At 38.3% G+C, this 27,965-nt stretch overlaps 1 protein-coding gene across 1 annotated transcript in view; it reads right to left on the reverse strand.

Moving 5' to 3' along the window:
- Positions 1 to 24,450, reverse strand: part of LOC128702905 (tuberin-like) — a gene marked incomplete at its 5' end in the record, with an annotated part of 34,568 nt that extends 10,118 nt beyond the window's left edge. The window contains 9 exon segments of the mRNA XM_070081062.1: positions 3,492 to 3,723; positions 5,822 to 6,042; positions 9,515 to 9,608; positions 15,108 to 15,315; positions 18,228 to 18,441; positions 18,840 to 19,003; positions 20,021 to 20,212; positions 24,361 to 24,411; positions 24,414 to 24,450. Coding sequence (XP_069937163.1) covers positions 3,492 to 3,723; positions 5,822 to 6,042; positions 9,515 to 9,608; positions 15,108 to 15,315; positions 18,228 to 18,441; positions 18,840 to 19,003; positions 20,021 to 20,212; positions 24,361 to 24,411; positions 24,414 to 24,450 — 1,413 coding nt within the window.
- Between the last annotated feature and the right edge of the window lie 3,515 nt (positions 24,451 to 27,965).

Raw genomic sequence — 27,965 nt, forward strand, 5'->3', positions numbered from 1 at the left:
TAAGAGGGACCTGGAGACGTGACTATTGAACAGATATGTTATTTTAGTGCCAGGAATGTCTGTCTTGTTTATTCTGGACCCTATTTTGAAATTTGTGTGAAATTGGCCAAATTGCCAAATTCTGACCACTTTATTGGGTAACTGAAATCGGTAAATGGGCGGTTTCTGTGCTCGATCGATAGAACAAATGGAGTTCTAGCAAAATAGCTATGATTTTAGTTGACTGGAACATTGGAATTGGCCAAAAATAGGGCTCAAAATGGGTGAAATCGCCAATGCATAAATATCGTCGAGACCACTGACTTCGCAAGACCATAAGCCCGTAGGTTTTCCATCAATTTTCATACTTTTGGTGCCATTATGATTGGAAAAAGATTCTCTATCAATTCATAAGATTTTTTTTTTTTTTTTTTCAAAAATATTTTGACCTCTTGACCCTCAAAGGTTAACGTTAAAGGAGGGGTTTGGGATATTGGCAGTTTGGAGGGACTTCTAAACTGTCATATCTGAGCGCTTCTGCAAAGACAGTGATTATGTACGAGTGATGGTGAGTGTTAAATGATGATGAAAGTATTTTTCTTTCTTTTTGGATTTTTCTTTCATTTTGGGTCACCCTGCCTCGGCGGGAGACGGCCAATGTGTTAAAAAAAAAACTACTTTCTCCATACTCCCTTCTTCCAATCTGATATCTAATTTTTCATTACCTAAATTTTCTGTTACCTTGCTCTCTCCTACGTTCACTTTTAATTTCCTTCTTTTACATGTTTCCCAAATTTGTCCACTCACAACTGCAACTTCTCTTCATAATCTCCCAAAAACACAACACAGTGTCATCAGCAAAATGCAACTGTAACAACTCCCACTTTGTATTAGTTCTTTTTCATTTAATCCTACACCTCTCCCTAACACCTTAACATTCATTTCTTTCACAGCTCCATCTATAAATAAGTTAAACAACCATGGTATCATCATACATCCCTATTTAAGGCCTACTCTTGCTGGAAGATAATTTCCCTTTCCTACATACCTTAACCTGTGCCACAGTAACCTCATAAAAACTCTTAATTGCTTAAGTAGCCTACCACCTACTCCATACTCTTGCAATACCTGCCACATTGCTCCCCTATTCACCATATCAAATGCCTTTTCCAAGTAGATAAAGGCAATGATAACTTCTTTACCTTTATCTAAAATTTTTTTTTTAACATGCCAGCCATCTCCCACTGACGCAGGGTGACCCAAAAAAGAAAGAAACACTTTCACCATCATTCACACATAATCACCGGCTTTGCAGAGGTGCCCAGATATGACAGTTTAGATGTCACTCCAAACAGCCAATATACCAAACACCTCCTTTAAAGTGCAGACACTGTACTTCCCACTTCCAGGACTCAAGTCCAGGTAACCGGGTTCCCTGAATCATTGCACAAACTATTACTCTGCTCACACTCCAACAGCTTGTCAAGTCCCAAAGACCATTCGGCTTCATTCACTCCTATCTAACACGCTCACACATGCCTGCTGCATGTCCAGGCCCCTTGCACACGAAACCTCCTTTACCCCCTCCCTCCATCTGTTCCTAGGATGACCCCCTACCCCTCCTCCCCTCCACTATAGATTTATACACCCTCCAAATCATCCTATTTTGCTCCATCCTCTCTAAATGACCAAACCACCTCAACAACCCCTCTTCAGCCCTTTGAATAATGCTTTTAGTAACTCCACACCTCCTAATTCTTAAAAGAGCAGGTTCTCAAAAATAACAGAATTTAATATATCATCATCATCATCATTCTTCTTATTATTATTATGCCACATTCTGGAAATGTATGGAGTGTGTGCTAAGCTGATGAAAGCTATAATATCTTTCGCAGGAGAAAGGTTTTTAGAATGACTTGAGATTTTACCATGCAATGTTATCTTGATTATTTTATGTTTAAGTAAATGGGGTAAGAGAGGTGAATGCTCAAGTGTTTGAGAAAGGTGAAATCCTAAATTTTACAAATTAGATTTGTATTGAGAATTGTTACAGTTGCTGTTCATAGATGACAGTGTTATTAGGAGATTCAGAAAAGAACCTACAGAGCTCTGACTAGTACCCAATGGGATGAATTCTGGAAACTGGGAGGTGTAGTGCTTGCAGTTTGCAGAGCTTCAAACCTTTAACCAATAAAACAAGCATATGGATACTTTTCATTTCTTCAAATGTATGACTCTTACATACTGCAACTTTAAAGATACCTCTTACACTTGACTAATTCAACTCTTGCATTCACAACGAAAATTATACAAGTGTTCTACCTTCCAATCTGTTCCATCATGGGAATATCACCCTCTAAATCTAGCCTAGCATACTCTTATCTTTCCTATTTCTCCATAAAGGTATGAGCCATGAAGTCACTCAAAATCTTTGGCAACCTGAAATAGTGTCACTTATTTTCAGATCACAGATCATTACATTATTATAATTACTAGTGAGAAGATACAAAGCTCTTCCTGCTTGCCTGAAAATGTTAGTGAAAAGATATGAAATACTTCTTGGTAGTGCTAAACCCTTATGGGTCATTCAACACCTAGGAAATTAGAGGTAATCATGTTTGATCCATAGAATGAGAAGGCAGTCCTTATTCCCGAGATCAAGAGCCCTTCAGCATCAATACATGGTCCTTACACAAATAACCTACACATAGGTGAGAGGAGCTTATGATGATGTTTCAGTCCAACTTGGGCCAATTACAGTCACAATAACAGAAAGGAGAGAATGAGGGGGCATATATAAGCCAGCAGACAGGGATGGGACGAGAGAGGTAGCAGGAAAGGAAGAAGAGAGGCAGTGGTAGAGGTGGTAGTAGTAGTAGTAATCGTAGTGGAGTCAGTCAAAGATTAAGAAAGAGGAGCACTGCAAGGGAGCTAAGGTAGGAACAAAAACACAGAGAAGGGAGCAAATAATAATTGACCAAACACCCAAGGCAGAAGAAAGAAAACCCAAAGGAGAAAAAGGAAAGGGAAAGAGGGAGGAGAAAAATGAATCAGGTTAAGTCACAGGTCTGAAGTTTAGAGCATTTTACAATGTAATGGGAAAAGAAAGCATTTACAGACACAAAGCAAGGACTAAGATTCATGCAAGGAAAGCTGTGTATAAGGGAGAATTCAACCAGGTAGTGCCTGTGAAAATTAGAAGTAGGGTAGACAGTTTTAGCAGACCAGTAAATAGGATGACTGTGATCTCTGACATGACAGAAAAAGAGCATTGTTGGTGTCGGCAAGTCTTACACTACTTTCGTGCTCCCTGTGATTTTGCAAATGGTTCAAGTCAGACTGAAACATCGTCATAAGCTCCTCTCTCCTATGCGCGGGTTATTTGTGTATTGTTCCAGTCACGGTATTGTGCCTTTTTGCTATTTACACTGTCCTTAATTAATGGGATGGGATAAGGGAAAAGGCATATATAAAACCACTTGCATACATTTTTTTTTTTTCATGGACATTACCTGAAGAAAAAGTGCATAACGGAGAGAACCAAAGGAATTCCTTAAGATTTCCTTCTCTGTAGTCTGGTTTTGACCCACATACAATACCCCTATTTTGTGAGTTTCTTGAGGTCTCATAAGGTCAAGTACTCTCATTGCCCGCTGTATCTCAGGTTGATAAGTTGGAAGTAAGAGTGGCGAGGACTTGTCTACTACAAAAGTTCCTTCATAGTAGAGCTGAAGGAACACAAAGCTGCCAAGAAAAAAAAATATTAATTTACATATGAAGCAATACTCAATCAAGATACTATATTCAAAATACTTCACGTGTTCATCATTAAGTTGCCTTATGATATACAATAAAGCACTATCTACTTTAGAAAAGAAGTTCTGACATACAAAAGTATTTGAAAATTATATTATTGATGGAGGCTTTGAGTAATTGTGAACATGCATAGATACAGCATACTAAGTGTTCATATGAAAACATTCTCCAGTACTATATGTTTCAACTTCCTTTCACTTCAATATCTTTTGTGCGTCCTTGTGGCGCTGTGGATAAAAAAAAAAAGCACTGGAGTGTAGATATTGCAGTGTATCATGGGAGTGGAGATGCCTTACAACACTAACTGCTCATATATTAAGAACTGCCATCATCTTCCTCCTCCCTCTGACTGTAGCAATATATATACACTTGCATTTTTGCATACAGCATCTACCATTAACTTGATCAAGCTCATTATAATTGGAATATGTAAAAAAGTTTTTCCCTTTTTTTTCTTTTAACCCTTTAAAACACTGATCTATGTTATGAGTGCTAGCAGTAAAACATAGATCAACAGTTTGACAGTTAAAGAATTAACATGTTGGCCGTCTCCCACTGGGGCAAGGTGACCCAAAAAAGAAACACATTCACCATCGTTCACATTATCCCTGTCTTGCCAGAGGAGCACAGATACAGCGGTTCAAATGTCACTCCAAATAGCAAATATCCCCACCTCATTGTACTTCCCACCCCTCCTAGGACTCAAGTCCAGCTAACCAGATTCCCTGAATCCCTTCACAAAATATTAACTTGCTCACACTACAACAGCTTATGGTGCCAAAAACCATTTGTCTCTGCTCACTCTTAACACAATCACACAATGAATCAAGTTCATATAAATGACCTGTGCCAGAAGGAATAAAAACTATATCAACGTATTTGCAGATGGGGCAAGGTAATATTAAATCCTGACAACAAAGACTTTAATAAATGAATAAATGGAACAACAAATGAATGATGTAAATAAGAGTTTTCAAGTACTACAGTAATATGCAATGGAAATTGGAAAAGGCAGTAATAAGGCATACAAAGAGTACAGATTGCATGAAAAAAATTAAAAGTAAAAAAAAAAAAAGAAAAGAGAAAGAGAAGGGGAAAGAATGAGAATGGGAGAGAAAGAGATAGACAGAGGGAGAGTGTTGAAGACCCAAAGAGTTGTGATGAGGTCAAAAATATTGGCAGGTGGCAGATTTGAAGGTACAAAAAATTGTACATACTAGTTTAAAGGTTAAATTGAAGGTTTACTGCACTGTAAGGTGAACTAATGAAATGAGAGAAATAACAAGATGATTTTCATGGTGAAATTGCCAAAACAGAGCAGAAGCTGTGTGAGGCACCCTGGTTCAAAAAAATAGTATTAAGTAAAGAGCCAATATTTTATAGTGGAAAGAACAAAAAGACACAATACTGTGACTGGAACAATATACAAATAACCAGCACAGAGGAGAAAGAGTCTTATGACGATGTTTCGGTCCAACTTGTCAGTGGTCAAAGTTTGATTGAAACATCATCACATGCTTCTCTCTTCTATGTGCGGGTTATTTGTGCATTTTATAGTGGACTTTTTTTTAACACAATGGCCGTTTCCCACTGAGGCAGGTTGACACCCCCCCCCCCCAAAAAAAAAAAAAAATCGCCATCATTCACATTATCACTATTTCCAGAGGCACAAATACAATAGCACAAATGTCACTCTAAACAGCAGATATCCCCACCTCTTCCTTTAGAGTGCAGACACTGTACTTCCCACCCCCAGGACTCAAGTGCGGCTAACCAGTTTCCTAAATACAGTGGACCCCCGGTTTACGATATTATTTCATTCCAGAAGTATGTTCAGGTGCCATTACTGAATGAATTTGTTCCCATAAGGAATATTGTGAATTAGATTAGTCCATTTCAGACCCCCAAACATACACATACAAACGCACTTACATAAATACACTTACATAATTGGTCGCATTGGGAGCTGATCGTAAAGCGGGGGTCCACTGTACCTTCACAAAATATTACCCTAATATCTATATACCTTGGTGTGACACCTCCTTTAGCTTCTTTACTTGCATTCCTTTTTCTAGACGAAGCTGGTGCTCTTCCATGCATTTTACGAGAGGCAGGATTCATGTCAGAGATAGTATGCCCTCTGTCTCTTCGCATGGGTCGGGGGGAGCTGTCATCTACCCCATCAGTATTTGATGTACCCACAATGCCAGTGTTTGAGGAGATGTTGCTACTGCTTCCACTATTTTTCTGAAAATAAGGGAAATACTTTTCATAATTATAACCAAATTGGAGTGGAGGAGTATGGAAGAAGTGAATGTTTCCAGACATTTGGGAGTTGACGTGTCAGCGGATGGATTTATGAAGGACAAGGTTAATCAAAGAATTGATGAAGGAAAAAAGTTGAGTGGTGCATTGAGGTATATGTGAAAACAAAAAAATGTTATCTATGGAGGCAAAGAAGGGAATGTATGAAAGTATAGTGGTACCAACACTCTTATATGGGTGTGAAGCTTGGGTTGTAAATGCTGTAGCAAGGAGACAGTGGAGGCAGTAGAGATGTCCTGTCTAAGGGCAATGTGTGGTATAAATATTATGCAGAAAATTCGGAGTGTGGAAATTAGGAGAAGGTGTGGAGTTAATAAAAGTATTAGTCAGAGGGCTGAAGAGGGGTTGTTGAGGTGGTTTGGTCATTTAGAGAGAATGGATCAAAGTAGAATAACCTGGAGAGTGTATAAATCTGTAGTGGAAGGAAAGAGGGGTAGGAGTCGTCCTCGAAAAGGTTGGAGGGGGTAAAGGAGGTTTTGTGGGCGAGGGGCTTGGACTTCCGGCAAGCGTGCATGAGCGTGTTAAATAGGAGTGAATGGAGACAAATGGTATTTGGGACCTGACAAGCTGTTGGAGTATGAGCAGGGTAATATTTAGTGAAGGGATTCAGGGAAACTGGTTATTTTTATATAGCCAGACTTGAGTCCTGGAAATGGGAAGTACAATGCCTGCACTTTAAAGGAGGGGTTTGGGATATTAGCAGTTTGGAGGGGATATGTTGTGTATCTTTATACGTATATGCTTCTAAACTGTTGTATTCTGAGCACCTCTGCAAAAACAGTGATTATGTGTGAGTAAGGTGAAAGTGTTGAATGATGATGAAAGTATTTTCTTTTTGGGGATTTTCTTTCTTTTTGGGTCACCCTGCTTCGGTGGGAGACGGCCGACTTGTTTAAAAAAAAAAAAAATTATAACCAGAAGAATTTTTCATTCACCAATAAAGCAGAGTTAAAAATTGTATACACTCATCTCGTTGGGATGGAGTGTTAAATAAATCAGTAGTTAGCGATACAGAAAAGAACATATAATAAGTGTGGGAACTCAAATGTCAACATAATGGAAGTCAAGAAATTTAGAAGAGTACAGCCTCTCCTCACTTAGCAACGTATGTACTTGTTTACCGACAACTCAGACTTACGACAGGCTCTCTGACCAGTATGCATACCAAAATAATCTATATTAGAGCTGATTTCCTCTGTTATGTTTATCACAATATACAGTACACTACTGTATAAACATGTAAAAATATACCAGAAATGTTATAAATGGTGCAAAGGTGACACTAAAACAATATCAGTGATGATTGACACAAACCCACTACCATATAGTATACTCCTCACTTAGTGATGAATTCATTCACCAACGAGGTCATAGGAACAGAGCTCTGTCGTTAAGTGAGGAGAGGCTACACTCTTGCAAATGTCCACATTTGTTTCCTTGAAACCATACAAGTCAATGATTCACCAAGCCAGCTTTCTACACATGCTGTTCAGTGGGAGTCATTCCAAAAATAAGTACCAGTAGTATTGCCAATGACATTAATAATGCAGCCCTGCCAAAATTCCTTTATTGTTGATTTATCTTCAGTCTTACTTTACCTGGTGAGTTGAAGAATTTTTTTTTTGTAAATGGTATGCCTTATGAATAAATAGAAGAATGAACAGGAATTCAGACCATGTCCTGGATGGTAGTAGATCCAACACCGCTACCATTTAGGACCACGGTTCAAATTTCCATCCATTCTTCCGTTCATTCATTGACAGTCATCTATTATGAGTTATCTCAAATTCAATAAACCTTATATGTAGCTACACTGCACTGATACAATGGCTGAATACATAGTGCAAAGTTCTTCAAAAGAATTTAAATACAGTACTAATATAATCCAACAAGAGCAAACCTTTTTAAGTAATCTTTTTCTTGGCACAGTTATTAATTAATAAATGAGAGAAAGACGGTCAGGCTAATCATGAAGCAGGGATCCTCTTTTCTTTGTTTCTCTGTGAGTCCCTTGGGGATGTGTGCTAGAGGATGGAGTTACCTGCTTCTCTATCCCCTTGTGATGTAATTAACCATTACTACTACAATTCTTACTAATTCCATTACCACTACTTGTACTACTGTTACTATTCTACTAGACTCACGAAATCGTAATGACATGATTGCAAACAAACCATACCACAGGCGGGGATAGAACCCGTGATCATTGTGTCTCAAAACTCCAGACCATCGCGTTAGCCACTGGGCCAGCTAGCCAGTTGGATGAATCTTATTGTGGCTAGCTGGCTAACGCGAGGGTCTGGAGTTTTGAGACTCTCTGATCACGGGTTCTATCCCCGCCCGTGATATGGTTTGACTATTCTACCACTACTCTTACTATTACAATGGCTATTGCTACTACTACTACTACCACTTCCTTCTTTTCCCTTCCTCTTCTTGAACTGTATTCTATATTCTCTGCTTTTCCTTGCTCAGTTGTGACTTGATAATGGTTCAAGAAGGACCTAAATCTCTTCTAACATTGCCTCTCTAAGTGTAGGTTATTTGTGAATTGATCCAGCCACAGTACTGTGACTTTTATTCTTCATGAAGCAGACTCATGGCCTTACTATAGGAGAGCAGACCTCATTGTCCATGGCATTTCAGAACTTAGACTTACATGGCTCACAGTTTCAATCTTCAGCTGCATTGCCAATTACAATTTCTGACATAAAGACAATCTTCCTACTATTTGTGAAAAAAAGCTGCTGCTGAGCTCTTAGTTAAGTTAACCCCAGGAAAAGGAGTGGCCACCTTCCTAGGAAAGATGAATTCTTCCTTTCCAAACCCTACCACTAATAAAATATTACTGTACTATGTATAACAACCTATGTAAACTTCATCTAATGAATTTGAACTATTCATAACTTTTGACTGTATAATACTCGCAAATAATGGTTTGGTAATATAAAAATACATACCTATATAATACTGAGGCACGGTGGCCCGATAAAAAGAAAACTTTTCCACTGTTACTCATTCAATTACCGTCTTGCCAGAAGGGTGCTCACATCACAGTTCAGATGACCCTTCAAACCTCAACATTCTCCATCACTCCTTCAGAATCCAGGTACTGTATTTTGCACTACCAGGACTCAAGTGTGGCTAACCAGTTCCCTGACAGCAACTGAATGAATGATGGTGAATGTGTTTCCTCTTTTCTGGGTCACCATACCTCGGTGGGAGATAGCTGGTTTGTTTAAAAAATCTATTGCCAATAGTTCAATTTATCCTGCCCTAATCAATCTCTTAGATCTTTTATTCTGAAACACAATACACAAAATAAATGCCTCATTTAAGAATATGTCTTTGCTATCCAGTACCAATAATTAAGTTAAACACAAGAAGACTGTACTGTTTGGTAGGCAGAGGTGTGGCGCACTCGGGCAGACTGGACAGGTGGTGGAGACGTTGACCCAATACTGCTTCCTCCAGTCACGAATTCAAACCTGCCAAAAAGAATTCATTTTTTTTTAAACTTGCTGCCATTCCACAGTATATGGAGGGTGTATAAATCTGTAGTGGAGGGAAGGAGGGGTAGGGGTCATCCTAGAAAAGGATGGAGGGAGAAAGTAAAAGAGGTTTTGTGTGCAAAGGGCTTGGACATACAGCAGGAGTGTGTGATGGTGTTTGATACAAGTGAATGGAGACAAATGGTTTTTGGGACTTGACGAGCTGTTGGAGTGTGAGTAGGGTAATATTTTGTGAAGGGATTCAGGGAAACCGGTTAGCCGAACTTGAGTCCTGGAGGTGGGAAGTACAATGCCTGCACCTTTGACGAGGGGTTTGAGATATCAGCTGTTTGGCATGACATGTGAACTGTCATATCTTGGTGCCTCTGAAAAGACAGTGATTGTGTGTGAATGATGGTGAAAATGTTGAATAATGGTGAAAGTATTTAACGGTGAAAGTGTTTCTTTTTGGGTCACCCTGCCTTGGTGGGAGATGGCCAACATGTTGAAAAAAAAATCTAATGCTTACCAATACAGCCTCTCCTCACTTGGCGTCATAATCTTTACGGACGACTCAGACTTACGATGGGCTCTCTGACCAGTATGCATACCTAAATAATGCATATTAGAGCTGATTTCCTCTACTCTGTTTATTACAATATACAGTACATTACTGTACAAACATTTAAAAATATACTAAAAGTATTATAAATGGTGCAAAGGTTGAGACAAACCCACTACCATTATAGTATGCTCCTTGCTTACCAACGAATTCATCTACTGACATGGTCTTAGAAACAGAACCCCGTTGTTAAGTGAAGAGAGGCTGTATTATAATAGACCATTAATTTGTAATTACAGCATCTTATGAATCATTTGCAAATTCTACCTGCATAATGTGTACCAAGTGCTAGAAGCATTAAAATTCCATAACACACAATTTGAGTTAATTAAACAAATAACTTTATTCTACATATATGGGTTTAGGCACAGCAGTTATGCAGAGCAACAGCGTAAGTTTTCACCGTGTTATTCCACACCTGCTGTATAAACACATGCAAACCTCGATCTTAACAAGATGAAAAAGTCTGCAACAAGGATGTGTACAGTACTGTACTATCACTAATTAACCAAAACTGTGAATTTCAATTATAAATTCTGACTCCAGTAAATTCTTGATTTAATGGTTTAATAAATTGGAGCATGTGGCCAGTAATGGTGATTGTGGTAGATCAAAATGAAAGTATTTTGCTGTAATCATAAAAATAACTGCCAATTCTGTAACCAACACACTTTGTCCACTGTCTCCAAATCAAATGATCCAGTGGATTTTGTCTTGTATTTCTGAAGTCCATTAAATCAAGGTCTGTTAAACTGTAGGTTTACTGTATTTGTTTACAAATTATGAAATCTTTCAAGGATCATATGAACTGTAATGTCTGTGCACTTCTGAAAATACAGCTATTGAATGAACGATGGTGAATGTTTTCTTATTTGGATCACCTTGACAAGTAAAAATAAAAATTTTTAAAAGGTAACTACATGTGTACAAAACATTTATAGTAAAGAAAGATTAATTATTAAAATAGGTGAAACAGATGAGAAAAAATATAATTTTTCAGTTGAAATTGGTTTTAAGATCTGCCATACTGTGATGGATTTAAAGATCAGTACGTGACGAATAAGAATATACGTATAAGAAAAATATTCTTGACCCAAGAAAGAAAAATTAGCGTCATGAAAGAAAAAATTAATGGATATAATACTGTTCTGTGAGGGGTGCAACTGAATGGAATCAATAAACATTTTCAATTCAGCCTTGAAATATATTATCATAGTTACAATAATTTCGATGGGATGCGGCTGGTTTGTTGAAAGAAGAAGCTACAATGATGTGAATTTTTTTTTTTTCAACAAGTCGGCCGTCTCCCACCGAGGCAGGGTGACCCAAAAAGAAAGAAAATCCCCAAAAAGAAAATACTTTCATCATCATTCAACACTTTCACCTCACTCACACATAATCACTGTTTTTGCAGAGGTGCTCAGAACATAACAGTTTAGAAGCATATACGTATAAAGATACACAACATACCCCTCCAAACTGCTAATATCCCAAAACCCCTCCTTTAGAGTGCAGGCACTGTACTTCCCATTTCCAGGACTCAAGTCCGGCTATATAAAAATATAAATATTTTTTTTTTTTTTTTTTATTATCACACCGGCCGATTCCCACCAAGGCAGGGTGGCCCGAAAAAGAAAAACTTTCACCATCATTCACTCCATCACTGTCTTGCCAGAAGGGTGCTTTACACTACAGTTTTTAAACTGCAACATTAACACCCCTCCTTCAGAGTGCAGGCACTGTACTTCCCATCTCCAGGACTCAAGTCCGGCCTGCCGGTTTCCCTGAATCCCTTCATAAATGTTACTTTGCTCACACTCCAACAGCACGTCAAGTATTAAAAACCATTTGTCTCCATTCACTCCTATCAAACACGCTCAAGCATGCCTGCTGGAAGTCCAAGCCCCTCGCACACAAAACCTCCTTTACCCCCTCCCTCCAACCCTTCCTAGGCCGACCCCTACCCCGCCTTCCTTCCACTACAGACTGATACACTCTTGAAGTCATTCTGTTTCGCTCCATTCTCTCTACATGTCCGAACCACCTCAACAACCCTTCCTCAGCCCTCTGGACAACAGTTTTGGTAATCCCGCACCTCCTCCTAACTTCCAAACTACGAATTCTCTGCATTATATTCACACCACACATTGCCCTCAGACATGACATCTCCACTGCCTCCAGCCTTCTCCTCGCTGCAACATTCATCACCCACGCTTCACACCCATATAAGAGCGTTGGTAAAACTATACTCTCATACATTCCCCTCTTTGCCTCCAAGGACAAAGTTCTTTGTCTCCACAGACTCCTAAGTGCACCACTCACTCTTTTTCCCTCATCAATTCTATGATTCACCTCATCTTTCATAGACCCATCCGCTGACACGTCCACTCCCAAATATCTGAATACGTTCACCTCCTCCATACTCTCTCCCTCCAATCTGATATTCAATCTTTCATCACCTAATCTTTTTGTTATCCTCATAACCTTACTCTTTCCTGTATTCACCTTTAATTTTCTTCTTTTGCACACCCTACCAAATTCATCCACCAATCTCTGCAACTTCTCTTCAGAATCTCCCAAGAGCACAGTGTCATCAGCAAAGAGCAGCTGTGACAACTCCCACTTTGTGTGTGATTCTTTATCTTTTAACTCCACGCCTCTTGCCAAGACCCTCGCATTTACTTCTCTTACAACCCCATCTATAAATATATTAAACAACCACGGTGACATCACACATCCTTGTCTAAGGCCTACTTTTACTGGGAAAAAAATTTCCCTCTTTCCTACATACTCTAACTTGAGCCTCACTATCCTCGTAAAAACTCTTCACTGCTTTCAGTAACCTACCTCCTACACCATACACTTGCAACATCTGCCACATTGCCCCCCTATCCACCCTGTCATACGCCTTTTCCAAATCCATAAATGCCACAAAGACCTCTTTAGCCTTATCTAAATACTGTTCACTTATATGTTTCACTGTAAACACCTGGTCCACACACCCCCTACCTTTCCTAAAGCCTCCTTGTTCATCTGCTATCCTATTCTCCGTCTTACTCTTAATTCTTTCAATTATAACTCTACCATACACTTTACCAGGTACACTCAACAGACTTATCCCCCTATAATTTTTGCACTCTCTTTTATCCCCTTTGCCTTTATACAAAGGAACTATGCATGCTCTCTGCCAATCCCTAGGTACCTTACCCTCTTCCATACATTTATTAAACAATTGCACCAACCACTCCAAAACTATATCCCCACCTGCTTTTAACATTTCTATCTTTATCCCATCAATCCCGGCTGCCTTACCCCCTTTCATTTTACCTACTGCCTCACGAACTTCCCCCACACTCACAACTGGCTCTTCCTCACTCCTACAAGATGTTATTCCTCCTTGCCCTATACACGAAATCACAGCTTCCCTATCTTCATCAACATTTAACAATTCCTCAACAATATTCCTTCCATCTTCCCAATACCTCTAACTCTCCATTTAATAACTCTCCTCTCCTATTTTTAACTGACAAATCCATTTGTTCTCTAGGCTTTCTTAACTTGTTAATCTCACTCCAAAACTTTTTCTTATTTTCAACAAAATTTGTTGATAACATCTCACCCACTCTCTCATTTGCTCTCTTTTTACATTGCTTCACCACTCTCTTAACCTCTCTCTTTTTCTCCATATACTCTTCCCTCCTTGCATCACTTCTACTTTGTAAAAACTTCTCATATGCTAACTTTTTCTCCCTTACTACTCTCTTTACATCATCATTCCACCAATCGCTCCTCTTCCCTCCTGCACCCACTTTCCTGTAACCACAAACTTCTGCTGAACACTCTAACACTACATTTTTAAACCTACCCCATACCTCTTCGACCCCATTGCCTATGCTCTCATTAGCCCATCTATCCTCCAATAGCTGTTTATATCTTACCCTAACTGCCTCCTCTTTTAGTTTATAAACCTTCACCTCTCTCTTCCCTGATGCTTCTATTCTCCTTGTATCCCATCTACCTTTTACTCTCAGTGTAGCTACAACTAGAAAGTGATCTGATATATCTGTGGCCCCTCTATAAACATGTACATCCTGAAGTCTACTCAACAGTCTTTTATCTACCAATACATAATCCAACAAACTACTGTCATTTCGCCCTACATCATATCGTGTATACTTATTTATCCTCTTTTTCTTAAAATATGTATTACCTATAACTAAACCCCTTTCTATACAAAGTTCAATCAAAGGGCTCCCATTATCATTTACACCTGGCACCCCAAACTTACCTACCACACCCTCTCTAAAGGTTTCTCCTACTTTAGCATTCAAGTCCCCTACCACAATTACTCTCTCACTTGGTTCAAAGGCTCCTATACATTCACTTAACATCTCCCAAAATCTCTCTCTCTCCTCTGCATTCCTCTCTTCTCCAGGTGCATACACGCTTATTATGACCCACTTCTCGCATCCAACCTTTACTTTAATCCACATAATTCTTGAATTTACACATTCATATTCTCTTTTCTCCTTCCATAACTGATCATTTAACATTACTGCTACCCCTTCCTTTGCTCTAACTCTCTCAGATACTCCAGATTTAATCCCATTTATTTCCCCCCACTGAAACTCTCCTACCCCCTTCAGCTTTGTTTCGCTTAGGGCCAGGACATCCAACTTCTTTTCATTCATAACATCAGCAATCATCTGTTTCTTGTCATCCGCACTACATCCACGCACATTTAAGCAACCCAGTTTTATAAAGTTTTATAAAGTTTATATAAATATATAAATATAAAAATGTGAATTAGGTACTGCAAATAAAAATGACAGACAACTTAGTAAAAAAAAAGAACACTTGACTTCGGAACAAACCTGGGCTTTGATTTTGCCTGTCTTGTTGTAGATGTAACTGGTGCAGTTTCTGAGAGTCCTGGTGATATACTTGGAGAAGTAGGAACTTTAGTCACTGTGTCAAGAAAAGGTTGCTGACTAGATTCTCCTCCAGCTACTACACCCTCACTCATTTCTGGACTTGAATGGCAACGCTGAACAGGAACACGAGGGTCATCAGGAGTCTCACCTGTGTGTGTATTTGTCTAAGTAATATACGATACATATCTCAAAAAGAAGAATGTATAATTAGATAGTCTCCATGGGGAAGTGAAGCATTCTTCCTCAGTAACCCATTCGTGTTGTAAGAGATGACTAAAATGCCAGAGCAAGGGGCGAGTAACCCCTTCTCCTATATAAATTCTCCTTTTTCAGGTCACCCTGCCCAAGTGGGAGACAGCCAGTGTTAAAAACAAATTAGATAAAGTGTATAAATATTAATTTATATATTGAGGGGGGTACTGCTACCTTTGATATACCTTTGAAGTTTCGAGAGTTTCACTACTCTTTGGATCCCAGCCATAGACCAGACTCGTCTGGTGCTTGCCTGGTCAACCAGGCTGTTGCTGCTGGAGGCCCACTGCCCAACATATCTATCACAGCCTGGTTGATCTGGCATCTGGTGAAGATACTTGTTCAGTTTCCTCTTGAAGGCTTCTACACTTCTTCTAGCCAGGTTTCTGATATCTTCTGGCAAGATGATTTATAGTCTGGGACCCGAGATGTTGATACAGTGTTCCCTTATTGTCCCTACTGCACCCCTGCTCCTCACTGGGTTTATTTTGCACTTCCTCCCATATCTCTCACTCCAGTATGTTGTTATGGCAGTGTGCAGATTTGGGAGCAGATCCTCGAGTACTTTCCAGGTATATATTATCGTGCATCTCTCTCTCCTCCGCTCGAATGAGTACATATTCAAGACGAAGGTGTTCCCAGTAATTTAGGTGCTTTACTAGCTCAATGTGAGCCATAAATGATCTCTGTATTTGTTCCAGCTCTGATATTTCTCCTGCTTTAAATGAGGCCATCAGCACTGAGTAATATTCTAAATGAGGGAGCACTAGAGATTTGAAGAGTGTCACCACTGGCATTATTTCCCTTGTTTTGAAAGATCTCAACACCCACCCCGTCATCTTCCTGGCTGTCATGATCTTTGCCTTGTTCTTTTCTTTAAAAGAATGGTCAGCTGACATAATTATTCCCAGGTCTTTTACTTGTTCCATTCATTCTATTTGGTGACTCTCTTCAATTTTGGATATAGTGTTCCTTTTGAGTTCTTTATTCTTTCCATACCAAAGCAGCTGGAACTTATCACCAGTGAACATCATGTTGTTCTCCACTTCCCACTGAAAAACCCTGCTTGTCTTCCTGCAATTTTTCAGTGTCTTCTACCATAGTGACTTTGATGCTTATTTTAGTGTCATCTGCAAATGATGTTACAAAAGTGTGACGAGTGTTTTTATCTATGTCTGCTATGAGGATGAGAAACAGCAGAGGTGCCAGGACAGTGCCTTGGGGCACTGAGCTTTTTACCTTGCTGATGCTGGATCTTGTTATGTTTACAACTACTTTTTGTGTTCTGTGTGTTAGGAACCCAAAAATCCATCTGCCTACCTTTCCCGTAATGCCCGGGCCCTCACTTTGTACTCTATCACTCCATGATCTCACATCTCAAACACCTTTGCAAAACCTGTGTATATCACATCTGGGTTTTAGTCGTCTTCCAATGTCTCCGTAATTCTGTCCTAATGATTCAGCATCTGTGACAGGCATGATTGTCCTGCTCTAAAATCATGCTGGTCCAGGAAATTTGTAATCTGTTGTCTCATCACTCTTTCAAAGATTTTTATGATGTAATAAGTTAGGGCTACTGGTCTGTAATTTTTAGCTAATGCTCTACTACCTCCCTTATGCAAAGGTTCTATGTCTGTACTCTTTAAGGCCTCAGGTACTTCACCTAAATCTAAGCTCTTTCTCCAAAGAATACTGAGGGCTCGTGCTAGTGGTACTTTGCACTTCTTTATAAATAGGGCATTTCATGAATCTGGTCCAGGTGCTGATGAGTGGGCATGTTATCCATTTCTTTTTTTAAATCTATGAGATTTGTACTAATGTCAGTCAGTTGGTCTGTGTGGCCTTCTGCTGGAGCAAAAAATGTTTCTGCATTTGCTACCTTACTGTCATTTAGTGGGTTGCTGAACACCAACTCATACTGTTCTTTTAGAATTTCATTCATTTCCTGTTCATCGTCAGTATACAAATCTCCTCTCAATAATGGTCCAATTCTACAGGTAGGCCTTAGCTTGGATTTTGCATAGCAATAGAAATATTTTGGGTTTCCTGCAATATCCTGTATGGCCCTTTGTTCCCTTTGTACTCCTGTTAGGTACGACATCCTAAGTTTTTGCTCTAATTTGGTGATCTCTCGGCTAAGACTATCTTTCCTCTGTTGCAGCAGATCTGTGTTTTTAAGCAATTCAGTAACCCATTTTTGTCTTCTGTACTATCTCCTACACTCTCTCTCTCTATATCTGATCTTCTTCTGGGTTTTCTCAATGGTACGTGCATCATACATACCTTGTATGCTTCTACATTCAGCTTCTCTAGGTTTGGTGGGGATTTAGGGTGCTCATGTCTGATTCCTAGGATATGTTTGATAGCTAGTGGTTTATTTTTTCCCAGTCAATTCTATGGTTGTTAAAATTAAACTTGCTGAACATCCCATCTCTAACATTAGTGATGCAGTTCCCTAACCCCGAGTTAATACTCGTTTGAACTTCTATGATGATGTGATCAGAGTATATTTTTTTGTGACTGTTATGTCTCTGATTAGTTCCTTGTTGTTTGTGAATATCAAATCCAGGGTATTTTCATTTCTAGTGAGATCAATTATCTGTTGGTTCAATGAGTACTTTTCACATAGCCTCATTATGCGCTTCTGTTATACTGTAGATTATTGAAGAATGTTTTAAAGTTTGCCAAATGATACAACTTGCATGTCATTTGGCAAAATCAGTACAATTAAAAATAGTGAAAAAAAAAAAAGGCTTTGTATATTAATATATTCCTCTAACACCAATATATGACATTCTTATAACTCACCAGATGTGCTTGTATTAGTCAGAGGTGAACTGCCTCTGGTGTCATCCCCTGGATCAGCAGCATTGATCCGAAGGTCAGATGATGCATGAGATGGCGCACCGCTGCTACAACCACTAGAATCTCTCTGAGAGCCAAGATCCGAGTCTTGTGTCTTGTCTGAGGCACCAGAAAATGCCCGTGGTCTGGAGTCTTCAAAGTGTTGGCCTAAGAGTTCCTGTGAAAATATTAATGTTGAATAGAGCAAAAAAGCATTTCAAATGTTCATGATAAAAAACTGGATGAAATGTATAGCCATAATTTGCATTTAAAATGTAGAGAATGAAAAATTGGGAAATTAAAAAACAGTGTGGTATGAAGTGTATAATTCAAACAGCAGAAGGGGTGATGAGATGGTCTGGTCAAGTGGTGGCAATATTTTACCTCATTTTTCTCACATTATTACAATACTTTACCTCATTATTCCCACATTAATTAAAATATTTTATCTCATTTTTCCCACATTAATTACAATATTTTACCTCATTTTTCTCACATTACAATATTTCACCTCATTTTCCCACATTAATTACAATATTTTACCTCATTTTTCTCACATTAATTTCAATATTTTACCTCATTTTTCTCATCTTCCTGGTGAGAGAAGACTGACATGGCAAGCTCGCTAGACTCAATTGAAGTTAGAGGTACAATAAGATTACTCAAGATATTTAAAGGAAGCTCCTCTCCTGTTTCTACTGTCACATTGTTCATAAGTCTCATCATCCAGGTCACATTCCCTAAAAAAAGAAATGATGCTGAATAACATCAAGGCAAATTATAAAAAAAAATAACAAGACAAAAATTTAACAGGAGATAATGCAAATAAAAACTGCAATTAGTCAATATTCAGTATTAGGATATTAATAAAATAGCCAGGTACTGTGCATGTGTATTAATGTACATCTGTTGACATTTTATACCATATCTTGCCTCTTTTTCCTGTTGTGTGTAAGGTCAGGTCTCCAATTTCTGCCAGTGTACCCTTCTTTCTTTCAAACCTCTTTAAAACATTTGTTCAGTACTTTGCAGACTTTCTTGTATCATCTTTTTTCTGATGTGGCTGTGAAGCAGCTTTGATTCACATTTGGTATCATTCTCAAATTGTCACTTAGCCTCTCTCTCCTCACCCCTGCATATTCATTTCACTTCTCATCTGTCCTTTACTTTCTACAGTGTTTTCATGCACTTTTGCTTCTTTGTTTGCCTCTCTGCATCTCTGGTTGAACCAGAGATGCTATTTCCCCTTGGAGATAAATGGTATAAAATAAAAACAAGATGGAAAAATGGACATAAATGCAATCTTATATTGATTAAGTTTTGCCCACACAGTGGCAAAACAGATCTACCTGAGCAAAAAGTACATGGGTATATACTGGGAGCACCGTGATGTGTAAGAAGTTCTTTGTTTCCGAGCCATTTTCAACTAGGTAATCCATCTCATCCACTCACTTGCCTTCCAGATTGCTTTCCTACCAGGAAATCCCTCATCCCTATAAAGTTCCCTCTTTGAAAATCTGGCTTCTCACACTCTCCACCTGCCATTCTTCCCTTTACTTTTAGTTCCATAAGGTATTCAAAAAATACTCAGATGTCTGCATACCTTTGTCATTTGCAAATACACAATGTGGCAGGCAAGGAACTACTTTGCCACCTGCAAGGAAGCTAGTTTGGGTAATTTATTTGATTTTTAATCAACATAAAACCATTTAAAAATAATAGCTTTAAACCAACATTCAACAAGGAAGATAACTAACCAGTGGGTTGCCTAACATATATTTCTGCCCATCCTGGGCACCAACAGGCACACAAATGAGGCTCCTTTTTCTTGTTGTCACTGCTCGGAGTAGCACCAGGTCCAACACTACTGCCAAAAACCAGATGATCAACAGAGGCTTCCCCATCAGTCGGTTCATTTAATCCTCCACCTGTCCATCCCACATCAGTATCTGTTGGTATCACAAAAATTCATGATCAACCATTAAAATACAGTACAACCTCAATTTAACAGAGTAGTAGGGAGCAGTAGGTGATTGGTAATGGTGAGTGTGGTAGTTAGAGATGAGGTTATTTTGTCAGTGTACTGTATCAATAAGACAATTCTGCAACCAAAGGACTTTGTCCATTATATGTAAAACTCTCATTTTCAGAGACCAATTAATAATTTTAAAGTCCAAATTTACAAGAATTCTGAATAAAAAGAGCTCCAAAAAATTTTTTTACTGCTACTCATAATACTACAAAGATAAAAACTTGCAAAGTTTTCCATATATTCCACTTTTAACCCTTTGAGGGTTTCGGACGTACTAGTACGGCTTACGACCCAGGGTTTTTGACGTACTAGTACGCCTAAATTCTAGCGCCCTCAAATCTAGTGGGAGAAAGCTGGTAGGCCTTCATATGAAAGAATGGGTCTATGTGGTCAGTGTGCACAGTCTAAAAAAAATCCTGCAGCACACAGTGCATGAGAAAAAAAAAACTTTGACCATTTTTTTGGAATAAAACAGCGACTTTGCATTGTATTTTCGTATGGTACTTATTGTTGTATTCTAGTTTTCTTGGTCTCATTTTATAGAATGGAAGACATATTACAGAAATTGAGATGATTTTGACTGGTTTTACAATGAAAGGTACCTTGAAATTGAGCTCAAAGTAGCAGAAATGTTCGATTTTTACCAAATTTCAAAAGTAAACAAATCGTGCCAAGCGTGCAATACACGTCAACTGGTGAGTCTAATATTCTTTCACAAGTGCACCAATAATATATATACCATTTTTTACACTAATGCAGTAGTCTGCATAACAGTAAATCTTATATTTTTTGTGAGAATAAAAATTCAAAGTGGAAAGCAAAAGAATATAAGAGGGGCCTTGAGACATGACTAATGACCAGAGGAAATGTCATTTTAGTGCCAGGAATGTCTTTCTTGTTTATTCTGGACCCTATTCGGAAATTGGCATCTTTTGAAATTTGTGTGAATTTGGCAAAATTGCTAAATTCTGACCACTGTACTGGATAGTTGAATTTCATAAATGGGTGGTTTCTTGCACCCATTCGATAGAAAAAATGGAGTTCTAGCGAAATATTCATGTTTTTTGTCGACTAGTACAGTGGAATTGGCCGAAAATGGGGCTCAAAGTGGGCCGATGCGTAAACATCGCCGAGATCGCTAACTTTGCGAGAGCATAATTCCGTAAGTTTTCCATCAAATTTCAAACTTTTGGTGTCCTTATGATCGGGAAAAGATTCTCTATCTTTTCATAAGAGAAAATAATTTTTTTTTTTTTTAAATTTGGCCGACCCTCAATGGGTTAATTAAAACTTACTTGTCACAATTCATTCAATACTGGAGACTTACTAGCTGTTGGCCAGCTGTGCCTATGAGATTCCTTGTTAAGAATTTTCAGAATTATATGTGGATAGACAGGCACAGAATTAAATTTAAAAGCTAAAAGGTACAAAAAAGCATAAAACAGACCAATTTTCCAGTGCATTTTTCAACTACGTAAATTATTATTCCAACTGGATTAACGAAAAAACAATCACTGATTGGATATAATTCCCTGATAGTATTTTAACAGTACAATATCAATAAATTCCAACACTAGTCTTGGAATGTATAAATGCAATTCATTGTTAGAAACAATATAAAAATGCAGAAAATGCTATCAGAGAAATCTACATAGTAATTACCAAGGTGATATAAATATTTATAGCCAGTGACATAAACCTTCATTTAACCCCAACATTCACCTAAATTCAACCAATCAAGCAAGCCCTCTTTTCTTATTCAAACTTTTTTTTAACACACTGGCCATCTACCATCAAGGTAGGGTGACCCAAAAAAAGGAAAACTTTCATCATTATTCACGCAATCACTGGCTTACCAGAGGCATGCAGATATGCTCCTTTTAACATTCTCATCTTTTTAACTTTTTATGCATTAATAACATTAATGAATAACTCATGATTAAATTATGGGGAATCACGTACAAAATGGGAGTTGACACAGTTACTTTTTGCTGATGATACTGTGCTTACGGGAGATTCTAAAGAAAAGTTGCAAAGGTTAGTGGACAAGTTTGGGAGGGTGTGTAAAGTTAGAAAGTTGAAAGTGAACATAGATAAGAGTAAGGTGATGAGGGTATTAAACTATTTAAATAAACAAAAATCAATTATCACAATAGAGAGAGGGAGTATGGAAGAAGTGAATGTTTTCAGATATTTGGGAGTTGACGTGTCAGCAGATGGGTCTGTGAAGGATGAGGTTAACCACAGAATTGAAGGAAAAAAGGTGAGTGGTGCATTGAGGTATATGTGGAGACAAAAAACATTACCTATAGAGGCAAAGAAGGGAATGTATGAAAGTATAGCAGTACCAACACTCTAATATGGGTGTGAACCTTGGGTTGTAAATGCTGCAGTGAGGAGGTGGTTGGAGGCAGTGGAGATGTCCTGTCTAAGGGCAACGTGTGGTGGAAATATTATGCAGAGAATTTGGAGTGTGGAAATTAGGAGAAGGTGTGGAGTTAATAAAAGTATTAGTCAGAGGGCTGAAGAGGGGCTGATGAGGTGGTTTCGTCATTCAGAGAGAATGGATCAAAGTAGAATGGCATGGAGAGCACATAAATCTGTAGGGGAAGGAAAGCGGGGTAGGGGTCGTCCTCGAAAAGGTTGGAGGGAGGGGGTAAAGGAGGCTTTGTGGGCGAGGGGCTTGGACTTCCAGTAAGCATGCATGAGCATGTTAGATGCAAGTAAATGGAGACGAATGGTTTTTGGGACCTGACAAGCTGTTGGAGTGTGAGCAGGGTAATATTTAGTAATGGGATTCAGGGGAACCGGTTATTTTTATATAGCCAGACCTGAGTACTGGAAAAGTAGTGTACAATGCCTGCACTTTAAAGGAGGGGTTTGGGATATTGGCAGTTTGGAGGGATATGTTATATATCTTTATACAGTAGACCCCCGCCTTACGATCAGCTCCCAACTCTAACAATTATGTAAGTGTATTTTTGTAAGTGCTTTTGTACGTGTATTTTTGGGGGTCTGAAACGGACTAATCTAATTTACAATATTCCTTATGGGAACAAATTCGTTCAATAACGGCACCCGAACAGACTTCTGGAATGAATTAATATCGTAAGTCGGGGTCCACTGTATATGCTTCTAAACTGTTGTATCTGGTGCCTCTGCAAAGACAGTGATTATGTATGAGTGAGGTGAAAGTGTTGAACGATGATGAAAGTATTTTCTTTTTGGGGATTTTCTTTCTTTATGGGTCACACTGCCTCAGTGGGAAACAGTTGACTTGTTGAAAAAAAAAAATACAATAACTTAAATGTTTTTTTAACACAGCAGCTGCCTCCCATTGACACATCATTCAATCCATTCACTCTCTCCTCTTATCTGCTTAACGTTATTCTAATATACAGTACTGTTATTTTAATAAATCAAAATTAAGATGCACATTTTTTTTTTTTTTTTTTACATTCATTCTAAACACATTCTTTTTTTTTTCCAAAATATCTGACCTTATTAGTACATTCTGTTCAAAACTATCATTAAACTGCAACACTGTATATCAACTTCATAACAAGAAAAAAGAAAAAAGTCATAAGTTATCATTTAATATACTGCACAGGACACACAAGTCAACCCGCAGAATTCTTCCATAACAACTTTGAATGTTACTGGTGAGTGCCAAGCTTTCGAAGATGCTGAATTCAACTGATAATCAATGGTTGGAAAAAGATTCTACATCATTACACCTCCTTGCATGAAAGTAAAGAAACAATAAGAAGGGCCTATATAGAATAAAAAAAGCACAATACCACAACTGGAACAATAAATAAATAACCCACACATGCAAGACAGTGATGGAGTGAATGATGATGAAAGCTTTTCTTTTTCTGGCCACCCTGCCATGGTGCGAAATGGCCGATGTGTTAATAAAATAATTAAATAGGAGAAAGAAACTTGTGACTAAGTGTGTGACTAGTTAATCATCCAAGTTGGACCAAAACATCATCATAAGTTTCTTTCTCCTATGTGTGGGTTATCTGTGTAATATGAAGAGTCCCCAGATACAATACTTGCCTTGGTCAATTAATGGTGTCAAGCCATCACCGCTGTCTCTCTTTACAGAAGCATGTGCAAGTCATCTTTACTCTGGGGTTTATATTTGGCCTGGAATAAAAATTTAAATTATTAATTCAATGACAATAAAAAAATAGATAACATTCTAAGACTACACCAAATGAAAATTCTCATTGATCTGTAGAAAAGCAATACAAAGGTAATAAATGAGTGTATATTACTGTAACAATACTACACATGATTTAGAAGATGAACTGATTACTAGAGGGACATAATAACCTAGCCTGGGAGACAAATTTTGAAATGAAATTATGAACATTTCTTCATATCTCTACTTCTTTTTTTTAGCTTGTATGTTTGTCTCTAAAAATAAATACCAGGTCTTCAGTATCCAATACAAAATATTCCAGGACCCAAAGCACATGTGCCGTAAATGTGAAGCATTCAAAAACAACCACGATACTGCACTACATACATATATATGATTTATGAAGGATTCAGGAAAGCTGGTTAACTGGACTTAAGTCCTGGAGGTGGGAAGCACAGTGCTTAGTCTCTGAAGGAGGGTGGTGGAGATGCTGAGATTTGGATGGTCATCTGAACTGTGATGTCGCCATTCTTCTTGCAAGACAGTGATTGAATGGGTGACAGTGAGAGTTTTCTTCACTGTCAGCCACCCTACCAGGTGGGGGTGACCTGACACAGTGTGTGTTCTGAGGGTCAATGCTCTAACTGCCCAGTCCCAGACCAGGCCTCAATGAAATTCTTATTTCTCTTAGTCTCTTCCATGAATGATACCAGTTTTAGAATGTATTTTTTCCAGTTTACCTAAAGCCAGACTCAGTACATCAGGTTTCTAAACATTTATAATGCCTTTCAACTTGTATTTTTGAGGTAATTCTCTCTATGTTTATAAATAAGACCTCAAAAAATTTGAAGACATATTATGTAATACGATGATATTACTAGTGTGTGTTGCATCCTGAAGAATAAGATTAACCTAAGTTGCCAGAAATGCTCTGCATAACCAGGGGCTTTCTATATACAGTAGTGTACCAATGATGTCCACTAGGTCTGTCATAGTTGTAGTGTATACTTGTCAGATTATTACTATTATTATTATTATTATTTTTCTTCAACACGCTGGCCATCTCCTACCGAGGCAGGGTGACCCCCTAAAAAAAAAAACTCTCACCATCATTCACACATCATCACTGTCTTTGTAGAGGTACGCAGATACAACAGTTCAGATATCACTCTAAACACCAAATGTCCCAAAACCTTCCTTTAACCCTTTGACTGTCGAAGGGCCCAATCCTGAAGTTGCTCCTGGTGTCGCAAAATATTCGAAAAAAAAAAAAAATTATTTTTTGTTATGAAATGATAGAGAATCTTTCTTTCCCCGATTGTAAAGACACTAAAAACGAAATTTGATGGAAAACTGACGGAATTACGCTCGCGAAGTTAGCGACTTCGCGATATTTAAAAATCGGCAATTTCGCCCACTTTGAGCCCTATTTTCGGCTAATTCCGTTATTCCAGTCAACCAAACTCATAACTATTTCTTCAGAACTCTATTTTTTCTATCGATTGAGCACAAGAAACTGCCCATTTACCGATTTCAACTACCCAATAACATGGTCAGAAATTTGCAATTTGGCCAATTTCACGAAAATTAAAAAATACGACAATTTCAAAATAAGGTCCAGAATGAACAATGCAGACATTCCTGGCTCTAAAATAGGATTTTCTTTGTTCATCAGTCATGTCTCCAGGTCCCTGTGATATTACTCTTGCTTTTTATTTTGAAATTTTATTCAAACAAAAAATAGAAGATTTACTGTTATGCAGATTACTGCAATACTGTAATAATTGTAAAATTACATCAACTCCCATTCATGACTGCAGTATTAGAATGGCTATTTGGACATTTATTGACAATGACATCATTTGTTTACTTTTTGAACATCGGCAAAAATCAAACATTCCTGTACTTTGTGTTCCATTTCCAGGTTCTTTTTATAGTAAAATTAATCAAAATCACCTCCATTTCTATAATATAGTTTCCATTCTATCAAATGAGACCATGAAAACGAGAATACAACCACAAATACTATACGAAAATAGACCACAAAGTCGGCATTTTAATTAAAAAAACGGTCGGAGTTTTTTTTCTCATTATGCACTACGTGCTCCAGGATTTTTTTTATGTGGTGCACACTGACCACACAGACCCATTCTCTCACATGTGGGCCTACTAGCTCCTGCCTGATTTGAAGTCCACTTAGAATTTATGAGTATATATCGTCCAAACACGGTACCTCACAAAGCGCATATACAGCGCCTGACAGTCAAAGGGTTAAAGTGTAGGTATTGTACTTTCCCACCTACAGGACTCAAGTCCTGCTAACGTTTCCTGAATCCTTTCACAAAATATTACTGTCCTCACACTCCAACAGCTTGTCAAGTCCCAAAAACCATTTGTCTCCACTTCCTATCTAACACGCTCACACATGATTGCTGTGTGAGCGTGTTAATTCCAGCTGTTTTACACCCCTTTCATTCTACCTAATGCCTCATACACTCCCTCACACTCATATCTGGCTGTTCTTCACTCCTAAAAGATTTTATACCTCCCTGGCCAATGAATAAAATCACTGCCTCCTTCTCTTCATGAACATTTAACAGTTCCTCTAAATATTTCATCTTCCCAATACCTCCACCTCTCCATCTACTAACTCCCTTATTCTGTTTTTAACTGTCAAGTCCATTTGTTCCCTAGGCTTTTCTACCCTATTTATCTCATTCCAAAATGGTTTCTTATTCTCAGCAAAATTTGCTGAAAGCACCTCACCCACTCTATCAGTATTATTCTATTATCATTTTTTTTTAAACAAACCAACCACATCCCACTGAGGTAGGGTGGCCTAAAAAAGAAAAACAAAAGCTTCTCTCTTTAAATTTAGTACAGCCTCTCGCTTTACTGACAACTCGGACTTACGATAGGCTCTTTGACCAGTATTCATACCTAAATAATGTATATTAGAGCTGATTTCCTCTTATTCTGTTTAATACAATATACAGTACAATACTGTATGAACATTCAAAAATATGTCAGAAATGTCACAAAGATAGCTGACACAAACCCACTACCATTATAGTATGCTCCTCACTTAGCAACTAATTCATTTACTGACGTGGTCTTAGGACTGGAACTGTTGTTAAGTAAGGAGAGGCTGTAATGTATACAGGAACAGGGGTTACTAGCCCTCTTTTCCCTCCCAGCATTTTAGATCGCCTTTTACGACATGCATGACTTACGGAGGAAGAATTCTGTTCCACGTCCCCCATGGAAATAAGAAGAAATAAACAAGACCTAGTAAGAAAATAGAAGAAAATGCAGAGGGGTGTGTATATGTATATGATATATATATATGCCTGTACATGTGTGTGTAGTGTGACCTAAGTGTAAGGAGAAGTGGCAAGACGTACCTGAAATCTTACACGTTTATGACACACACACACACACACACACACACACACACACACACACACACACACACACACACACACACACACACAGACATCAGTAATCCTATCTTCAT

Source organism: Cherax quadricarinatus, unplaced genomic scaffold (assembly GCF_038502225.1).
Source record: "Cherax quadricarinatus isolate ZL_2023a unplaced genomic scaffold, ASM3850222v1 Contig1589, whole genome shotgun sequence".
Lineage (NCBI taxonomy): Eukaryota > Metazoa > Arthropoda > Malacostraca > Decapoda > Parastacidae > Cherax > Cherax quadricarinatus.